Source organism: Dendropsophus ebraccatus, chromosome 15 (genome assembly GCF_027789765.1).
Source record: "Dendropsophus ebraccatus isolate aDenEbr1 chromosome 15, aDenEbr1.pat, whole genome shotgun sequence".
In the NCBI taxonomy this organism is placed as follows: domain Eukaryota; kingdom Metazoa; phylum Chordata; class Amphibia; order Anura; family Hylidae; genus Dendropsophus; species Dendropsophus ebraccatus.
The window spans coordinates 70,888,280-70,909,946 of NC_091468.1; the positions used below are offsets into that span (position 1 = coordinate 70,888,280).

The 21,667-nt window shown below is 45.5% G+C and overlaps 1 protein-coding gene across 1 annotated transcript in view; it reads right to left on the bottom strand.

The window, feature by feature from the left end:
• ACOXL (acyl-CoA oxidase like) overlaps positions 1-21,667 on the bottom strand; it is a 149,835-nt gene that overhangs the window by 33,731 nt on the left and 94,437 nt on the right. Inside the window, exons 15-16 of the mRNA XM_069955182.1 lie at positions 16,157-16,268; positions 8,756-8,843 (exon numbers count right to left, since the gene is read on the bottom strand). Coding sequence (XP_069811283.1) covers positions 8,756-8,843; positions 16,157-16,268 — 200 coding nt within the window. The remainder of the gene's footprint in view (positions 1-8,755; positions 8,844-16,156; positions 16,269-21,667) is intronic.

Consider the following 21,667-nt stretch of genomic DNA (forward strand, 5'->3'; position numbering starts at 1 on the left):
AGGCAGTCTGAGAACCGAGCAGCGTCTTCCCATAGGAAATAATGTAAATGTGATGAATTGGTTCCAGCAGCCGCCAATAATTCCCTACAGTACAGTCCCCATATATTACACTGATAAGTGCTCCGTATAATCACTACAGTACAGAGCAGCACTATATACTGTACAGGACATTACAGAGCAGCACTATATACTGTACAGGACATTACAGAGCAGCACTATATACTGTACAGGACATTACAGAGCAGCACTATATACTGTACAGGACATTACAGAGCAGCACTATATACTGTACAGGACATTACAGAGCAGCACTATATACTGTACAGGACATTACAGAGCAGCACTATATACTGTACCGGACATTAAACATAAGAAATGTTCATCAGAACCAGCAATTATAGTCCAGTAGTCACCAACTCCTCACCCATCCTTTACTGTATAGCGTCCCCCCCCATCCAAGCAGTGTAATGTATGGGAGATGGTGGTGCACTGCCTGTACTACTACTGCACTGTATATGCACTCCAGCAATCTTATACAGTACAGGATGGGAGATGGTGGTGCACTGCCTGTACTACTACTGTACTGTATATGCACTCCAGCAGTCTTATACAGTACAGTACAGGATGGGAGATGGTGGTGCACTGCCTGTACTACTACTGTACTGTATATGCACTCCAGCAATCTTATACAGTACAGGATGGGAGATGGTGGTGCACTGACTGTACTACTACTGTACTGTATATGCACTTCAGCAGTCTTATACAGTACAGGATGGGAGATGGTGGTGCACTGCCTGTACTACTACTGCACTGTATATGCACTCCAGCAATCTTATACAGTACAGGATGGGAGATGGCGGTGCACTGACTGTACTACTACTGCACTGTATATGCACTCCAGCAATCTTATACAGTACAGGATGGGAGATGGCGGTGCACTGACTGTACTACTACTGCACTGTATATGCACTCCAGCAGTCTTATACAGTACAGGATGGGAGATGGTGGTGCACTGCCTGTACTACTACTGTGCTGTATATGCACTCCAGCAGTCTTATACAGTACAGGATGGGAGATGGTGGTGCAATGCCTGTACTACTACTGTACTGTATATGCACTCCAGCAATCTTATACAGTACAGGATGGGAAATGGTGGTGCACTGACTGTACTACTACTGTGCTGTATATGCACTCCAGCAATCTTATACAGTACAGGATGGGAGATGGCGGTGCACTGACTGTACTACTACTGTGCTGTATATGCACTCCAGCAATCTTATACAGTACAGGATGGGAGATGGCGGTGCACTGACTGTACTACTACTGTACTGTATATGCACTCCAGCAATCTTATACAGTACAGGATGGGAGATGGTGGTGCACTGCCTGTACTACTACTGTACTGTATATGCACTCCAGCAATCTTATACAGTACAGGATGGGAGATGGTGGTGCACTGACTGTACTACTACTGTACTGTATATGCACTCCAGCAATCTTATACAGTACAGGATGGGAGATGGTGGTGCACTGCCTGTACTACTACTGTACTGTATATGCACTCCAGCAGTCTTATACAGTACAGGATGGGAGATGGTGGTGCACTGACTGTACTACTACTGTACTGTATATGCACTCCAGCAATCTTATACAGTACAGGATGGGAGATGGTGGTGCACTGACTGTACTACTACTGTACTGTATATGACCTCCAGCAATCTTATACAGTACAGGATGGGAGATGGTGGTGCACTGACTGTACTACTACTGTACTATATATACACTCCAGCAATCTTATACAGTACAGTACAGGATGGGAGATGGTGGTGCACTGACTGTACTACTACTGCACTGTATATGCACTCCAGCAATCTTATACAGTACAGGATGGGAGATGGTGGTGCACTGCCTGTACTACTACTGTACTGTATATGCACTCCAGCAATCTTATACAGTACAGGATGGGAGATGGTGGTGCACTGCCTGTACTACTACTGTACTGTATATGCACTCCAGCAATCTTATACAGTACAGGATGGGAGATGGTGGTGCACTGCCTGTACTACTACTGCACTGTATATGCACTCCAGCAGTCTTATACAGTACAGGATGGGAGATGGTGGTGCACTGCCTGTACTACTACTGTACTGTATATGCACTCCAGCAGTCTTATACAGTACAGGATGGGAGATGGTGGTGCACTGACTGTACTACTACTGTACTGTATATGCACTCCAGCAATCTTATACAGTACAGGATGGGAGATGGTGGTGCACTGACTGTACTACTACTGTACTATATATACACTCCAGCAATCTTATACAGCACTGTACTGTATGTGAACCCTCACCACTGCTTAACTCGCCAGGTACATTCCACCATCCACGCTCGCAAAAACGTTTGAAAAACGTTCAAAAACTGAGCAAAGTTCAAATTCCAAACACTACTTCTGGGTAAATTTTCGTTCGAATACCAAGCAGTTAGAGTTCCAAAGCGTTCGAAAACCGAGGTATTACTGTACTGCCATATACTACTGTATACTGCTATATACTGTCTATATACTATGTAACAACTATAAGCCTTATCATTTACATTTGTCCCCCACGTGACTGGTGTATCACCCCCCCCCATATCTGACCACCATCGTGTTCCCCTGTGACTCACTGTCTATCCAATGACGTGTAGTTCTCCTTTCTATTCTTCTGTTATCTTACTTGTTGTGGCTTTAACATTTGCCGCTTTTGATACGTTGTAAAACATTTCGCAACTGTTCATCACAAACATGAGAAAATGGAACTTACAGGACAGGACACAACAGGAAAGGACCGGACAGGACACAACAGGACCGGACAGGACACAACAGGACCGGACAGGACACAACAGGACCGGACAGGACAGGACACAACAGGACAGGACCGAACAGGACAGGACCGAACAGGACACAACAGGACAGGACCGAACAGGACAGGACACAACAGGACAGGACAGGACAGGACACAACAGGACAGGACCGAACAGGACAGGACACAACAGGACAGGACAGGACAGGACACAACAGGACAGGACCGAACAGGACACAACAGGACAGGACCGAACAGGACACAACAGGACAGGACACAACAGGACAGGACCGAACAGGACACAACAGGACAGGACACAACAGGACAGGACCGAACAGGACAGGACAGGACACAACAGGACCGAACAGGACAGGACCGAACAGGACACAACAGGACAGGACCGAAAAGGACACAACAGGACCGAACAGGACAGGACCGAACAGGACACAACAGGACAGGACCGAACAGGACACAACAGGACAGGACCGAACAGGATAGGACAGGACCGAACAGGACACAACAGGACAGGACCGAACAGGACACAACAGGACAGGACCGAACAGGATAGGACAGGACACAACAGGACAGGACGCCTGTAGTTAAATTTTTTCATCTTTTTATGCATTTAACCAATGATCAAATACTAAAGTAATAGGAGGTAAATAGGGTGGACTGGAATATACCACTATAACAGCCCAGGGCACACCGTAATCCTAACTACAGAAGGTAAAAAATAACATTTATTTTCTCCCAAAATAAAACATTGGTGACAAGTGAATGTAAGACGCTCCCTGTATATGTGAGGGATAGCCACCCAATTTTATATATATATATATATATATATATATATATATATATATATATATATGACCCTCGGGGCCGGAGAAGGAGCTGCAGAATATAATCTGGTGAATGATAAGTAGAGTTGGAGGTGAAGTGATATTAAAGGGGAATTATCAGCAGGTTAGACGAATTTAGAGCAAAAGAACCAGCAGTGCATTGCTTTTCTGATACTTACACAGACAGAATGGCGCTGGCGCAGGTAAGCCGGTGCCACAGATTTTTTTTGTGCCGCGGTCCAGTTCCCACGCACTGCGCCATTCTATCACTGGCCGGCTAGTGGCCGGCTTCCTGGAGGATTGGGCTCCCTCTAGTGGCAGGCTTCCTGTGGGATTGGGCTCCCTCTAGTGGCAGGCTTCCTGGAGGATTGGGCTCCCTCTAGTGGCAGGCTTCCTGGAGGATTGGGCTCCCTCTAGTGGCAGGCTTCCTGGAGGATTGGGCTCCCTCTAGTGGCAGGCTTCCTGGGGGATTGGGCTTCCTGGGGGATTGGGCTCCCTCTAGTGGCAGGCTTCCTGGGGGATTGGGCTCCCTCTAGTGGCAGGCATCCTGGATGATAGGGCTCCCTCTAGTGGCAGGCTTCCTGTGGGATTGGGCTCCCTCTAGTGGCAGGCTTCCTGGAGGATTGGGCTCCCTCTAGTGGCAGGCTTCCTGGGGGATTGGGCTCCCTCTAGTGGCAGGCTTCCTGGAGGATTGGGCTCCCTCTAGTGGCAGGCTTCCTGGAGGATTGGGCTCCCTCTAGTGGCAGGCTTCCTGGAGGATTGGGCTCCCTCTAGTGGCAGGCTTCCTGGAGGATTGGGCTCCCTCTAGTGGCAGGCTTCCTGTGGGATTGGGCTCCCTCTAGTGGCAGGCTTCCTGGAGGATTGGGCTCCCTCTAGTGGCAGGCTTCCTGGGGGATTGGGCTCCCTCTAGTGGCAGGCTTTCTGTGGGATTGGGCTCCCTCTAGTGGCAGGCTTCCTGGAGGATTGGGCTCCCTCTAGTGGCAGGCTTCCTGGGGGATTGGGGTCCCTCTAGTGGCAGGCTTCCTGGGGGATTGGGCTTCCTGGGGGATTGGGCTCCCTCTAGTGGCAGGCTTCCTGGGGGATTGGGCTCCCTCTAGTGGCAGGCTTCCTGGGGGATTGGGCTTCCTCTAGTGGCAGGCTTCCTGGGGGATTGGGCTCCCTCTAGTGGCAGGCTTCCTGGGGGATTGGGCTTCCTCTAGTGGCAGGCTTCCTGGGGGATTGGGCTCCCTCTAGTGGCAGGCTTCCTGGGGGATTGGGCTCCCTCTAGTGGCAGGCTTCCTGGGGGATTGGGCTCCCTCTAGTGGCAGGCTTCCTGGGGGATTGGGCTCCCTCTAGTGGCAGGCTTCCTGGGGGATTGGGCTTCCTCTAGTGGCAGGCATGAATCTGCTCAGCTGTATTTATAGACTCAGCACACAACTTTTAGTAAATTCTAGGCCGTTCACCTGAGAGTATTTATAGCCATCACCCCCAGAGCTCTGTGCTCAGTTTGGCTGTGGTTTAGGGTACATTCATACTGCGGAATCCACATGGAGACTTAAAGTGGATTCCGATGGGCGGTCTCCTCTTTTAAGTCCTGTCCGTTCCATAGACTCAAAAAATTAACATGTGCGGCATAAACACTGAGCCACAACTCTCCTTTGACTCTGCATTACAGTAGAAGACATTATGGCACATGTCTGTAGTGGGCCCCCCAGGCGGCATCAGCACCCGGGAAGTGCGGGCCCCATGCTCCTGTGGGGCCCCTTTAGTGACTGGATGCTGTGCCTGGTTGGGGCTGGTTGCACTCTGCTGCTAACACCCCCTTCTGTACTCCACTGTCCGGCATACCTTGTGTGAGGAGGAGAGAGAGCTGTGGTGACAGGGGCTGGAGGGATCCTGCAGAGTTATGGCTGCCAGGGACAGGACTGTGAATAGGAGCAACAGCAGCAGCTCTGACAGTGAGTGATTATTGTCAGTGTGTCTGTCAGGCTGCTGTAAGATAGAGGGTGGACTGTGTAAAAGAAAGCACAGAGCCCCCCCCCCTCTGGAGCTTTAAGTTTTATTGTAAGTTTATGCCTTTTTAGCCAATATCTGTGCCCCTCCCCCCTGCAGCATAGTTGTTTTTTTCTCTCATATTCTCCCTAAGCAGCCACATACAGTACATGTCTCCCACCTGTGCAGCCACATACAGTACATGTATCCCACACCTGTGCAGCTACATACAGTACATGTATCCCACACCTGTGCAGCCACATACAGTACATGTATACCACACATGCAGCCACATACAGTACATGTATCCAAACTGTGCAGCCACATACAGTACATGTATCCCACACCTGTGCAGGATGGGACCCGGTCAGCATGTCGCTTCTTATGGGTTCTTTATTTGGGGGCCCCCCATGATCAGTTCTATTGGTGGCCACAGGTACCCCAGCCCCACACTGGGGCCACCACAGACTACAGTACAGTCCTCTAGTGGGCCCTGGCATCTGTGCTGTAGGGCCCTCCTGAGAAACCAGGACACATGTACCGGATACACAGACATACATATGTGTGCACCTTCAAGGCAGAAAGGAGGAGAAACAAATGGGCTATGGGGGCCCAAATAATTTTTTTGCACAGGGGCCCCTTGTCGGCTATATCCGCCCCTGTGCACATATTATCTCATTTTCCTCTCAGATATCAATCACAGTCACATTACATGTCATTTCACTTAGAGGAGTCACAGTCCGCTGTGTAGGAGTCCGCTGACCTCATATAACCTGCTACCGATCCCTGACCCTGTGTGCTACTGTATGTAACCAGGCAGGTGTATGCTGAGGTGTATGGCCGGTGTAATCCGGAAGCTTCTTTGCTACAACACAGCAATTACATCTCATAGATCGGAGCCACATAAGGTCACAAACAGCCCATAATGAGGGATGATCGGCCAATTCCATCGTCAGAGATGTTATTATTACATATGAGACAGTTACCGGGAATCTGTAGGACGGCGACACATAGTGTAACTAATCGGTCCATGCAAGGGTTAAAAGATTATAAGATCTGCCTGTCAGAGGAGCCATTAGGGATTTCTAAATATATGCAAATGAGCAGCTAGGGCCCAAAGGGCGGGGCCTCATGTGGTCGGCATTTCCATCACCTATCACTGCCGGGCTCCTCCTGATTGTCAGCCTCTGAGCTGTAGATGAAGGACATGTCAGCCTCCTCCTGCAGATGATGGTCAGCCTCCTCCTCCTCCTGCAGATGATGGTCAGCCTCCTCCTCCTCCTGCAGATGATGGTCAGCCTCCTCCTCCTCCTCCTCCTGCAGATGATGGTCAGCCTCCTCCTCCTGCAGATGATGGTCAGCCTCCTCCTCCTCCTGCAGATGATGGTCAGCCTCCTCCTCCTCCTGCAGATGATGGTCAGCCTCCTCCTCCTCCTGCAGATGATGGTCAGCCTCCTCCTCCTCCTGCAGATGATGGTCAGCCTCCTCCTCCTCCTGCAGATGATGGTCAGCCTCCTCCTCCTCCTGCAGATGATGGTCAGCCTCCTCCTCCTCCTGCAGATGATGGTCAGCCTCCTCCTCCTCCTGCAGATGATGGTCAGCCTCCTCCTCCTCCTGCAGATGATGGTCAGCCTCCGTGCTATACAGTGTCACAGGCAGCATAGCCCAAATCAAAGGGTAAAGGTGAAGGGGTTTATAACCACAATAAGGTGCTGGGATTAGTTGTACTATGTGAAACCATCTGACACTGTCCTTAAAGGGAACCAGTCCGCACATTGGGCTCTGCGAGCAGCTGCACAGACCTCACAGCCGGATGACTAGTCACAGCTCTCCCCCTGTCTCGCATGTGGATTAAAAAGTATTTTACCCGACATAAAGCCCACGGAGCACAGAACCCCCGACACCATAAGAGAGTCGGCTGTGAGGTCTGTGCAGCTGTCCTGGAAGCCAAATGTGCTCATTGGGCCCCTTTAAAGTCAATGTATGTGTGTGTGTGGGGGGGGGGGGGGGGCTCCATATTTATGACGGTGCCTGCGCCATTTTGGTGCAGGAAAAAAGGCAAAAATCTGAAAAACAATTCTCAAAGCATTCACTACCACAAGCGATAAGACTCTGTTCACATCTGTGTCACTGGTACATCGTTTATTTTTTTTCCATGAATAGACAGGTGCAGGGATGCACCTTTTTTTTGAACCACGGCCCGGTTCCCACACACGGCGCCGGTCTATTCCTGAGCACCAGCCGGGCCTTGTTACAGAGGGGAGGGGAGCTGTTTCTGGAAGAAAGTGGACGTGTTTCTATAGGCCTGGTTAAACCAATATTTTTCTTGAGAATATTTTTGCAGATCGGATTGTGTACTCCTAATCTACTGATTGTGGCTTCTTTGTAACGCTGGGAGGGATAATCACAGTGAGCTCATCAGCGACCTGACCTTAGAATAACCCTCCCAGCATTACAAGGAAGATACAGTGTTGCAGATACAGCCTGCAAGGGTCTTGCTTACATCAGGGAGGGGGGAGGAGGGAGAGAGAGAGAGAGAAAAGCTCTCACACAGATTTTTGTGCCTTCAGCAGAAAGCAGCAGCTGAAAACTGGGGGAAGGAGACTGAATAGATAATAACAAGTATAGAAGGAATTGTTAGTCTCACCATGGGCAGCAACATATTAAAAGTTATGTCTGAGTGGAATACCCCTTTAGGATACGTTCATACGTACAGGATCCGCAGTGGATTTGATGCTACAGATATCAATGTAACTAAATGACTGAACACTGCATCAAATCTGCTGCGAATCCTGTACATGTGAACGCACCCTTAAACAATGAAGTGAATGGCAGCAGAGAGAGCGAAACCCGTGAGGAAATAATAACACCAATAGGAAATTGCAGAACCTGTTATAGTATAAGAATAGGCTGTACTTATTGTGACATACTGAATAGCTGAAAGCTATGGAGAGGACGGATCTTACAATAACCACTGTAAACCATGAAAGCAATGACACCAATACTAATAACAGAATGATAACAACGCTGCGGCCTCTTATAACCTCACATGTCGTCATTATAACATTGTATACATAACAGCATCCCGCACGCAGAGTTACTCACCTCTGTGGATATGCGCCAAAGCCAGAGTGACAACATGGTGCAAGCAGGAATTCCAAGCAGAGAACGGCTCTTCTTTCTGTGTCATTACCTGGATATACAATAGTAGCGGGTTATCTTGGGAAACCATATACACAGACTTCAAATTGTAATAAAGGATGCACAAGAAATTCCCCCCAAGCAAACTGTATCGCACAAAGATGATTACTAGAAGCAGTAAAGGGCACACTTATTTCCATTATATACATCAGATATAAAATATAGTTTATTACATACATCTCTGTCTAGAGCAGGGAAGCGGCAACAGGACGCCATAGCAGCTAATCCCATAGGCATAACCCCCCAAAGTGCAAAATCTGGAAATCCACAGCTCCAATAAGTGAAGAAAATTTGTTCATGTTTTTAACTGTTTGTGTGGTGGCCTGTTAGGTGAGATGAATGATGATCCACCGGGTGATATTATTATTGGTGGTTGTGACTGCTCAGCCAAAGGTGTTAGTGTGGTGACGCCAGCACACAGGCGAGATGTTAGTACCTGCTTTGTGTTGTGGCTGGCCTCAATACCCAAATGGTCGGTGACCTGCTAGGCTGTGATGGGTCCCTTGGGCAACTGACCCACCCGGACTATCAGTACCGCCACCCACAGAAAGGGGAAAAATAACCGAAGGTGTGCAGCTAGTGTGTATAGGCGCTGGTGCGGAGGAAAGGATGACTGAGTCCCAGTGACAGAAGAATAGAACAGCTTTACTGTGCAGTCATTCAGTAGTACAACACACTTCAGTAAAATAGATAAATCTTCACATAGACTTCAGTGCTTGAACTTGTTTGTGCTTGAGGAGGTGCTGGAGGAGTTGAGTAGCAGAGAGGTAGTTGTAAAACTTGCAGAGTTGAGTAGAGTAGAGGAGAAGAGTTTGTAGAGGGAGTCCCAACCCAATGTAGCAATGTACTCTGCCAGAACTTTGAAGAAATACTGTAGTGAGAAGTTTACTTGTGTATAGACTGTGTCTGACCACCTTGTGTGCTACAGTGTCAAGTGACCAGTCCTAATCAGGGTGGATAAAAATCAATGATTTTTTTTAAAAAAATCAAAAAAATTGGATTTTTTTGATTTAAATCGGATTTTTTTGATTTAAATCGGATTTTTTTCAATAAACTGCTTTTTGAGGAAAATATTTTACCATCCAAAGGTTCTTCCATCATGAGATAAAGCGGAGTTGTTTAACTCAGTAGAATAAAGGCTGTATATGTTCTCAAATGTTACAACATGAACAGAGTTGAGAAAAAGACCTTAATCCTATTGTTCTACAAACCTATGAATACAGAATCATCCCCTTCAGTACCAAGTCCAAGAAGTTAGACAATATGTTTCTGATTGTTTGGACTATTTTTTTTTTTTTGTTTAGCCAAATTAGTTAACATGGATGTTTGTTTAAGCAAATAACGTATGCTGTAATGTTGTTATTGTTTCAGTTGAATAAATCCATTTAAATTGTTATTAAGTTCAGGATTATTTTTCTCCTTCCTAAGTACAACAGAACAGTGGTGTCCAAATATGAATGATTAACCCATTAAACTGGGGAGAAAAAAGTAATATAAAAAGTGATTCTAAAAATCTTCATCTACTTGCATGTTAAAGTAGCAAGAACTAGTTTAGGTAGAAACTTTGATTTAAATCACTGATTTAAATCAAGCCTTCCTGACTAGTGATTTAAATCGTGATTTAAATCGTGATTTAAATCAGTTTGATTTAAAACAAATCCACCCTGGTCCTAATAGATAGATACAAGCCCCAGTTGTGGTTATCTGGATGAAGCCATGTTTCTGGGGGTGTCACAGTTACTTGCACTGCTAGATAGGATACGTAGACCTTCCTTGGCACCTTTGTCCTATCCAGGCTAGTTCCTTTTGTGTTTCAGGATACTGTCCTGCACTTTTTAGACTTGTTCTCAGCGTGGGTTAGGATGTTCCTAGACTCTTCTCCCTTAAGGTGCTTAGCACTGCATAGTAGATATAGTAAAAATAGTAGTAGAAGAACTAGTTGCATCTAGCATCTGCATCTGAACACTTGGGTGTCTAGACTAGACTGAACTAAACACTTCCTCCCGCACAGAGCTAACTAACTCCTCCTACAGGAACTGTGTGTGTGTGAAGAGCAGGGATAGGTAGAGGAAGAGAGAGCACCTCCTATTGGCCGCCACAGAACACATGGCACAACAATAACCGTAACCCATTACAAACTTCAGCTGTGCATGAAACCGAAAAAAACATAAATAACACTGACACCTAGTGGTCAAACTATAGAATAGTACCTCATTTACCACCTAACCTGGACTTAATAGTGGGACACCCCATCTGTAATGTTTTTTTTTTTTTTTTTATGCCGGTCGATCCCAACATCCCAAAGTGCTTCGCTTCGATCTTCTGTAAATGTGTTCATCCCTATATGCAACCACTGTGGCTCGGCCTGGAGGGGGAGCACAGACATGAGGACTTTTTTTTTTCGGTCCTGACCTTCCCTGATAGCTAACCTTTGTTAGGAAAGAGAGAGAAAACCCCTTTATGCCGCTGCCACATGCATCACTTTTTTGGGAAATGACCACTGCAGTTTTTGAGCCTAAGCCAGAGGAGCATCCAGCAGGAAGCAGAAGTATCATTTCTTTATATTTCATGTTCCTTTTGAATCTAACCTTAGTTTTGGCTCAGCCTTAAAGGGGAACTATCAGCAGGTTAGACGGATCTAACCTGCTGATATATCCCTATAGCACAAGAGACGCCAAGGAGGAAGGTACAGTATGTCTCTTATAGGATGTCTCTAGCCTTCCTCCTCGGTGCCGTTCACGTGCAGTTAGTTATGTGCTTCACGGTCCTGTGAGATTATTAGGAGCACTGCCCGTCCCCATAGCACCGATCTGGCCTGGCCAGCCTGCTCCACTCATTATCATTAGAAAAGTTTGGGCCGGTACTATGGGGGCGGACAGTGCTCCTAATGGGCTCACCGGACCGTGGAAGGTAAGAGACGCGCTATAAGAGACATACCATCATCCTCAGCGTCTCCTGTGCAATAGGGACATAGCAGCAGGTTAGGAGTCATTTAAAATGCTCATAGCTTCCTATTTATAAGGTTATGCCGAATCAGTCTACATACAGCCATAACATACAGCCATAACATACCGGCTACATACCGGCCACATACCGGCCACATACAGCCATAACATACCGGCTACATACCGGCCACATACAGCCATAACATACAGCCATAACATACAGCCATAACATACCGGCCACATACAGCCATAACATACAGCCATAACATACCGGCCACATACAGCCATAACATACCGGCCACATACAGCCATAACATACAGCCATAACATACCGGCCACATACAGCCATAACATACCGGCCACATACAGCCATAACATACAGCCATAACATACAGCCATAACATACCGGCCACATACAGCCATAACATACAGCCATAACATACAGGCTACATACAGCCATAACATACCGGCCACATACAGCCATAACATACCGGCCACATACAGCCATAACATACCGGCCACATACAGCCATAACATACCGGCTACATACAGCCATAACATACCGGCCACATACAGCCATAACATACCGGCCACATACAGCCATAACATACCGGCCACATACAGCCATAACATACAGCCATAACATACCGGCCACATACAGCCATAACATACAGGCCACATACAGCCATAACATACCGGCCACATACAGCCATAACATACCGGCCACATACAGCCATAACATACAGCCATAACATACCGGCCACATACAGCCATAACATACCGGCCACATACAGCCATAACATACCGGCCACATACAGCCATAACATACCGGCCACATACAGCCATAACATACAGCCATAACATACAGCCATAACATACAGGCTACATACAGCCATAACATACCGGCCACATACAGCCATAACACACAGGCTACATACAGCCATAACATACAGCCATAACATACCGGCAACATACAGCCATAACATACAGCCATAACATACCGGCAACATACAGCCATAACATACCGGCCACATACAGCCATAACACACAGGCTACATACAGCCATAACATACAGGCTACATACAGCCATAACATACAGCCATAACATAAAGCCATAACATACCGGCTACATACAGCCATAACACACAGCCATAACATACCGGCTACATTCAGCCATAACATACAGCCATAACATACCGGCCACATACAGCCATAACATACAGCCATAACATACCGGCCACATACAGCCATAACATACCGGCCACATACAGCCATAACATACAGCCATAACATACAGGCTACATACAGCCATAACATACCGGCTACATACAGCCATAACATACCGGCCACATACAGCCATAACATACCGGCCACATACAGCCATAACATACAGCCATAACACACAGCCATAACATACAGCCATAACACACAGCCATAACACACAGCCATAACATACAGCCATAACACACAGCCATAACATACCGGCTACATACATATTGTAGTTACATATACCCGCCATGTTACTGCCCCTTTCTTTCTATGAATAGATGAGACCCCTATATTAGAATTAAATCCTGTTATAACTGAGGAGTATTATGGGGCCTATGATGTAACATTACCGTAACAGTACTACATCTGTCAGGAAGACCTCACATAAACCTGCACCGTATTTTTTACAAGTTTTTGAGTCATCTTAGATTTTACATTTCTGATGAATACAATTCCTGCAGATCTGGGGCGTCTGTCATCTTACACAATACTCATTCATACCGATTCATCTAACAAACTCATTATCAATGGTGTTAGGAAATTAACTTGGCACCTTCCAAGAAGAAAAGTGATCGGCCACATTCAGCCTCATGGCCGAAGCAGCGGATCTTTCTATCACACCGTCTACTAATGTGTATGGAAGCCAATCATTTTGTAAAAAAATATGGGAAAAAAATCTATATTAAAAAGGGGTACTCCGGTGAAAATCTTTTTCTTTTAAATTAACTGGTTTTAAAAAGTTATACAGATTTGTAATTTTCTTCTATTAAAAAACCTTCAGTCTTCCAGTACTTCTTAGCTGCTGTATGTCCTGCAGGAAGTGGTGTATTCTCCCCAGTCTGACACAGTGCTCTCTGCTGCCACCTCTGTCCATGTCAGGAACTGTCCAGAGCAGCAGCAAATCCCCATAGAAAACCTTTCCTGCTCTGGACAGTTCCTGACATGGACAGAGGTGGCAGCAGAGAGCACTGTGTCAGACTGGAGAGAATACACCACTTCCTGCAGGACATACAGCAGCTGATAAGTACTGGAAGACTGGAGATTTTTAAGTAGATACAAATTACAAATCTATATAACTTTTTAAACCAGTTGTTTTGAAAGAAAAATATTTTTGCCGGACTACCGCTTTAATATACTGTATTTTTGAAGCATAAGATGCACCTGCACCAGGAATAAATTCTAAATAATTGATTTCTGCTACTGGTGTAAGGCAGTGGAGAGATCCTGTAAGCTTAGTGTCATCTTAGTAGACTGCAATGGTGCATGTATATCACTCAAGGTACTCGGTAAGGAGACTGCAATGGTGCATGTATATCACTCAAGGTACTCGGTAAGGAGACTGCAATGGTGCATGTATATCACTCAAGGTACTTGGTAAGGAGACTGCAATGGTGCATGTATATCACTCAAGGTACTCGGTAAGGAGCTGGCATTACTACAATACAGGTATTCTGTATCAGGATATAAATGATGCCAGTCGCTATATAACAGACCCAATGGTGCTCAGCAAAACATTCTGAGAAAGAATCCACAGATTATCACACAAGCAGTTGAAGAGTAGGAGGAAAAGAGGCGGCACTCACCGATATTCTCTTTAGGGTCAGTTCACACATACAGACTTGCAGCGTAAATCTCACTGCGAGTCTGGCAGTTCCCTGTCACTACATACTCGCTGCTGTGTGAACGACCGCTGCGTGTATGTAATTCTGCCGGCCCCTTAACCCCTTCTGCTGCCGCCCGGCTCCCGCTCTGTATACATTACCTCTGTAGTGACAGTGAACTGCCAGGACCTGACAGACTCACAGCCAGATTTATGCTGCGAGTATGTACGTGTGGACAGACCTTTAGGACGCCTTCACGCATACCGTATCGCTGCTTATTTATCGCACAAAACTCGCACGAAAGTAGCTGCGGTTTTTGTGGTGTTAAACTCTCCTGTGAAAATCAAAACTCGAATGTAAAAATCGCACCAAACACGCAGTGAGAATACACAGACATTGACTTTATAGCAATCAGTATCACTGTGGATTTATGTGTGAGAAACTTGCAGCGATAAATACGCAATGAGTCTGTACGTGTGAACAGACCCTTAAGGAGAGTGCTGCCACATCTTTTCTTACTACTCTGTTAATGCTTGTGTGATAAGCAATGGGGCCTGTAGGTGCCTCACTACATTTAGTAGCCAGTATCACAGATGCTAGGATACAGTTATGATGACATCATTTTGATCGTTTGGGGTGATGAGACCTCCACAGATTACAAGAATAACAGGGGGGAGAATCATGCAGCTGGGCGCTTCTCTCCTTGTCCTTTCCTGGCCCTCTCTTTTCTAAGCTTCATCGTTCACTCATTATCATTCACTGAATGGTCAATCACATGCTGCCCATAATAGAGAGGAAGGAGATGCCTGGAGAGAGTCAGCGATATACAGAAAATATACAAGAGATTTGTGAACATTATATCTCATATCCCGATTAACGATTTACAGATTAGACTGCTCAGTACTGCTCTACAATGTCCTCCATTCTGCAGCTGATATGGAGAGTTGATTAAAAAAAAATAACCCTCAGGGGACAAGGCCTGTGTGTGTGTGTGTGTGTATATGTGTGTGTGTATGTATGTATGTATGTATGTATGTGTATATATGTATGTATGTGTGTGTATATATGTATGTATGTGTGTGTGTGTGTGTGTGTGTGTGTGTGTGTATGTATGTATGTATGTATGTATGTATGTATGTATGTATGTATGTGTGTGTGTGTGTGTGTGTGTGTGTGTGTGTGTGTGTGTATGTATGTATGTATGTATGTGTGTGTGTGTGTGTGTGTGTGTGTGTGTGTGTGTGTGTGTGTGTGTGTGTGTGTGCGCGCATTAAGGGAAAAACAACTGTACAGGACCACCAATCAATGGATTCTTTTAATGGTTGTAACACAGTGGTTCAGCCCGGAGATTCTGCCGCGCGATTCCTCCCATTCAAAGACATTACAGGAGGGATTCGCCATGGAGTCTGCAGACAGTTTAACAGGATCAGCCCAGACATGTGACTATGAATCCCGCCTGATTTTCTGCAATATAGAACTGTCGGTGTTACCTTGTGGTACAGTCTGGCCGCCAGCCCGCGCTGCAGGACCCGCTCACGGAAATTCACGGCTTTTATAAAGAAGGTCAGGTCGCTGAGTTTATCAGAACCGATCGCCAAGATACTGAAAAAAACACAATTGTTTATTGTTAGTAAAGGAACCAAAAGAAGGGGGGAAATGGCAGAGTCACACAAATAATGTGCTGTATGGGTGGGGTATACGGCTGACATATACCACCATGTACCCTGATACTATTAGACTATCTGCAGTCCATTAAAGTTAAAGGGATTGTTCATCTCAATTTTTTTTTATTTTAAAATCAACAGGTGCCAGAGATTAGTAATTTATACTATTAAAGAAAATCTGCAGTCTTCCAGTACTTATCAGCTGCTGCATGCCCTGCAGGAAGTGGTGTATTCTTCACAGTGCCTAGAGCAGGAGAGGTTTTCTATGGGGATTTGCTGCTACTCTGGACAGTTCCTGACATGGACAGAGGTGGCAGCAGAGAGCACTGTGTCAGACTGGAGAGAATACACCACTTCCTGCAGGACATACAGCAGCTGATAAGTACTGGAAGACTGGAGATTTATATATTTACAAATCTCTGGCACTTGTTGGGACCAGTTCATCTGAAAGAAAACATTTTTTTTAATGGTCCCCCACAATATGTTTTTGCCTGGTTGCTGATGTATACCCCACGCAGCCCTTTAATAGATATTTACACATTTATAACCTAAAGGGATTTTTTTTTTTTTAACAAAACTATCACCATAAGACATAGAGCTGGTATAGCGCTGTCACTCGTAGTCCAGCCTTCAGCAGGTTTTGCTTGATTTACCCAGGAACAGGAAGTTAAAAATGAAAGTAGTAGAGTGTGGTATTGTCTTCTGTTCCTAAGCTCCGCCCTCTCTCCTGAGCTCCGCCCTCTCTCCCAAGCTCCGCCCTCTCTCCCAAGACAATGCATCATCCTCTGCTGTCAGCCCCTCCAGCCAACATCACCACTTACAGACAAGTTTAGCGTCCATTGATTTACATTAGGCACAGTTTTATGATCCGACACACCAATAGAAGTCTATGGGATCCACATGTTCTGCCGACATTACGGACAATCCTTCTGTAAAAATACGGATCTGTAATTCTAGCTAGCGCCCTCATTATGACCGATCTGTCAAAAACACAGACAGATACGGACTGTAAAATTGTGGAAATGGGGCGTGGCTTGAAAAAAAGTGGACATAATAAATGGTCCAGAAAAATTCAGGGATGTGTGAATGTAGCCGGACACAGTGAGTAAGTACAGTAATACCTCGGTTTTCAAACGCTTTGGAACTCGAACTGCTTGGTATTCGAACGAAAATTTACCCAGAAGTAGTGTTTGGAATTTGAACTTTGCTCGATTTTCAAACGTTTTTGCAAGCATGGATGGTGGAATGTACCTGGCGAGTTAAGCAGTGGTCGGGCTTCACATACAGTACAGTGCTGTATAAGACTGCTGGAGTGCATATATAGTACAGTAGTAGTACAGGCAGTGCACCACCATCTCCCATCCTGTACTGTATAAGACTGCTGGAGTGCATATACAGTATAGTAGTAGTACAGGCAGTGCACCACCATCTCCCATCCTGTACTGTATAAGACTGCTGGAGTGCATATACAGTATAGTAGTAGTACAGGCAGTGCACCACCATCTCCCATCTTGTACTGTATACGATTGCTGGAGTGCATATACAGTACAGTAGTAGTACAGGCAGTGCACCACCATCTCCCATCCTGTACTGTATAAGATTGCTGGAGTGCATATACAGTACAGTAGTAGTACAGGCAGTGCACCACCATCTCCCATCCTGTACTGTATAAGACTCCTGGAGTGCGTATACAGCACAGTAGTAGTACAGTCAGTGCACCACCATCTCCCATCCTGTACTGTGATTGCCGGAGTGTATATACAGTGCAGTAGTAGGACAGGCAGTGCACCACCATCTCCCATACATTACACTGCTTGGATGGGGGGGACGCTATACAGTAAAGGATGGGTGAGGAGTTGGTGACTACTGTACTGTAATTGCTGGTTCTGATGAACATTTCTTATGTTTAATGTCCTGTACAGTATATAGTGCTGCTCTGTAATGTCCTGTACAGTATATAGCGCTGCTCTGTAATGTCCTGTACAGTATATAGTGCTGTTCTGTAATGTCCTGTACAGTATATAGTGCTGCTCTGTAATGTCCTGTACAGTATATAGTGCTGCTCTGTAATGTCCTGTACAGTATATAGTGCTGCTCTGTTCTGTACAGTATATAGTGCTGCTCTGTAATGTCCTGTACAGTATATAGCGCTGCTCTGTAATGTCCTGTACAGTATATAGTGCTGCTCTGTAATGTCCTGTACAGTATATAGTGCTGTTCTGTACTGTAGTGATTATACGGAGCACTTATCAGTGTAATATATGGGGACTGTACTGTAGGTAATTATTGGCAGCTGCTGGAACCAATTCATCACATTTACATTATTTCCTATGGGAGGACACTGCTCGGTTCTCAGACTGCCTGCAGGAACCAATTAAGTTCTAGAACCGAGGTCCCACTGTATTAAAAAAAAAGTGTTTTAGTTGATTTTAATTAAATGCATTGAAGTCTATGGAATAATGGACGTCATTTGCACACAGTGTATTAAGTCACTGATGTTGTTTGCACGGACGTCATATAATGATCATGTCAATTATTTTCGGACGTCTTTTACAAACACCGGACGTTATTTTTTAGTTGATCACACACAGTTTTTCTTTTTTCACCTTCCTTTCACTGTTATTACTATTAAATTCAATGGACTTTTTTTTTATTAAAGACAAAGGGCGATCAGTCCACCTGACCTGGAATAATGGACCAGCGGCCGGCATTACACTGACTGGCGGCCAAAAAGTCAAATGATGGACGTTATTTTATAAAAAATAAAAATTATAAATGGAAAAAAAACACTGTGGGAATTCATCCTGATGATGCCCCAATAGTTTTTTTTATTTCCCTAATAACCCTGTAGACGCCGGATCCTCTGTTACACAGTGAGTCAGCCCAGATTGATGGGGCAGCTTTATAGCTGGAGGTGCTGGGAAGGAACAGCGGTGACCACAGAACGTTACACAGGTAGAGGGTTCAGATGAGGACGTGACTAATGATAAATCACTGCTAGCGAGCAAGAAAGAAAGGAAAAATGCAGATTACGGCCACACACCCAACGTCCCTCATAAGAGAACAAGAGTCACCTTCTGCCCTCAGGTGGAGAACGTGTAAAACCATTCGCTGGAATACAGTCCATGGACGTGTTATGTTACAGTACAACGCAACAATGTCACACCTGTATAATACCGCTCCTCACTCCTGTATAATGGGTCATAGCGCAATAGCAATAACCATGTACTTCCTTCCTGCCTATACACACACATCAGCCAAAGCATTAAAGGGACAGTTCACACACAAAAAAAAATCTTTCAAATTAACTGGTGCCAGAGATTTGTAATTTACTTCTATTAAAAAATCTCCAGTCTTCCAGTACTTATCAGCTGCTGTATGTCCTGCAGGAAGTGGTGTATTCTCTCCAGTCTGACACAGTGCTCTCTGCTGCCACCTCTGTCCATGTCAGGAACTGTCCAGAGCAGCAGAAAATCCCCATAGAAAACCTTTGCTGCTCTGGACTGGTTCTCTTAACCTGAATGTTTGTCATTTAACTCCCGTCAGTTGGACAAGTTGGATGGCGCCCTAGGGATGCCAGGAGAGCATGGATACAGCCAGGGCCATATCTACCACTAGGCACCCATGGTCCGGTGCCGAGGGCAGTACCAGGGAGCAGTGGGAAGGAAAACCTTTTTTTTTTTAAGTCTCCCACCTCCCATTCAGACTTTATTACTTTATTATTTTAAGCTAAAAGCAAGGGGTGCACGGACATCGCTCACAATGTCCATGCAGCCCTTGCTGCCCAATAGTCGGCCTGCGTAATTGCTCAGTAAACAAGCGCCGATCTAGCAGATCGGCGTTCGCTTACGGTATATGATAGGGCCGTGTAATTGCATCCGAAGCCCTAGAACAAAGCTGACCCACAGCTCCTCACAGTGCCATCCCATCAGGTTGTAGCTGTCAATGGGCAGACTATAGAAGTCCTTACTAGACAGGAGGGAACTCAACTTTCCAAACTGAGATACATTGCAAACTTTGCAAAAACTTTGGCTTGGTACTAAACCCCACTTTTTGCAAAAGTCCAAGATGGCAGTCAATATAATAAATGTAAACAATGTTAAAAAAAACAGTGAGAGTGACAGCGCGCCCGGCCAATCACGGACCATGGCACTCCCCATCCCTCATCTCTAGTAATTACAGAACCATAGCGATGGAATGATGTCCGCCTTAATATCTGAGGTACAGTCCTGGAGGAGCAGCTGACCCCCTCATCCTAGGACCCAGGTATATATATATAATCCTGTAACATTCCCCGATGTACACCGTCCAGGCTGCAGGTTTCCTATATAGTAATGGTGCGGCCCATCTGTCTGACCTGATGTCATCTAGTCGCCTTTTTGTGGTTTCTGCTACAGCCGAGTGACTTCATTTGTGTCTTTTATACTGTGATTGCTTGTTTGCTGACTTTCAGTCCCATGACTATGAATCATAATGAGAGTTTCAGGTATTTTATGCCGGTAATTTCCTCTTTTCGATACGAATGAACATTGTCTACATACTGGGGCTCTATCTGGATAAGGTGCTATAGCTTGTACATAAGATTTATATAACTGTTTGTAAATTATATAGTGTTACATCCGATTCCGTTTATAGCATCAGACGTCAGTATCAGATCAGGACTTTATATCCGGTTTGTTTTCCTGCTAAAGTAATAAAAATGTAAATAACTGAAAAAATAAATTCTGAGGAATAGAGATAAAAATGGCAAATAGTATTACAAGTACGTTTCCTGGAAATAATTCTATATATCACTGCAAGCAACTGAAGGGGAAAAAATAGCCAGTGCTCTCTGCTGCCACCTCTGTCCATGTCAGGAACTGTCCAGAGCAGCAGCAAATCCCCATAGAAAACCTCTCCTGCTCTGGACAGTTCCTGACATGGACAGAGGTGGCAGCAGAGAGCACTGTGTCACACTGGAGAGAATACACCACTTCCTGCAGGACATACAGCAGCTGATAAGTATGGAAAGACTGGAGATTTTTTTTTAATAGAGGTAAATTACAAATCTCTGGCACCAGTTGATTTAAAATTAAACATATTTTGGTGAAGAACCCCTTTAAAGGGTATCACAGCAATTGTCCTATATTCAGATGGAACTGGATGTCTATGCTCCAATATAATCTCCGATTAGCGTAACTATCAGTGTCTGCTTCATTGCTTGTAACCATTATATCAGATAACATACTGACCTCAGCCTGCGCTGCCCACCCTGACCTCAGCCTGCGCTGCCCACCCTGACCTCAGCCTGCGCTGCCCACCCTGACCTCACCCTGCGCTGCCCACCCTGTGCTGCCT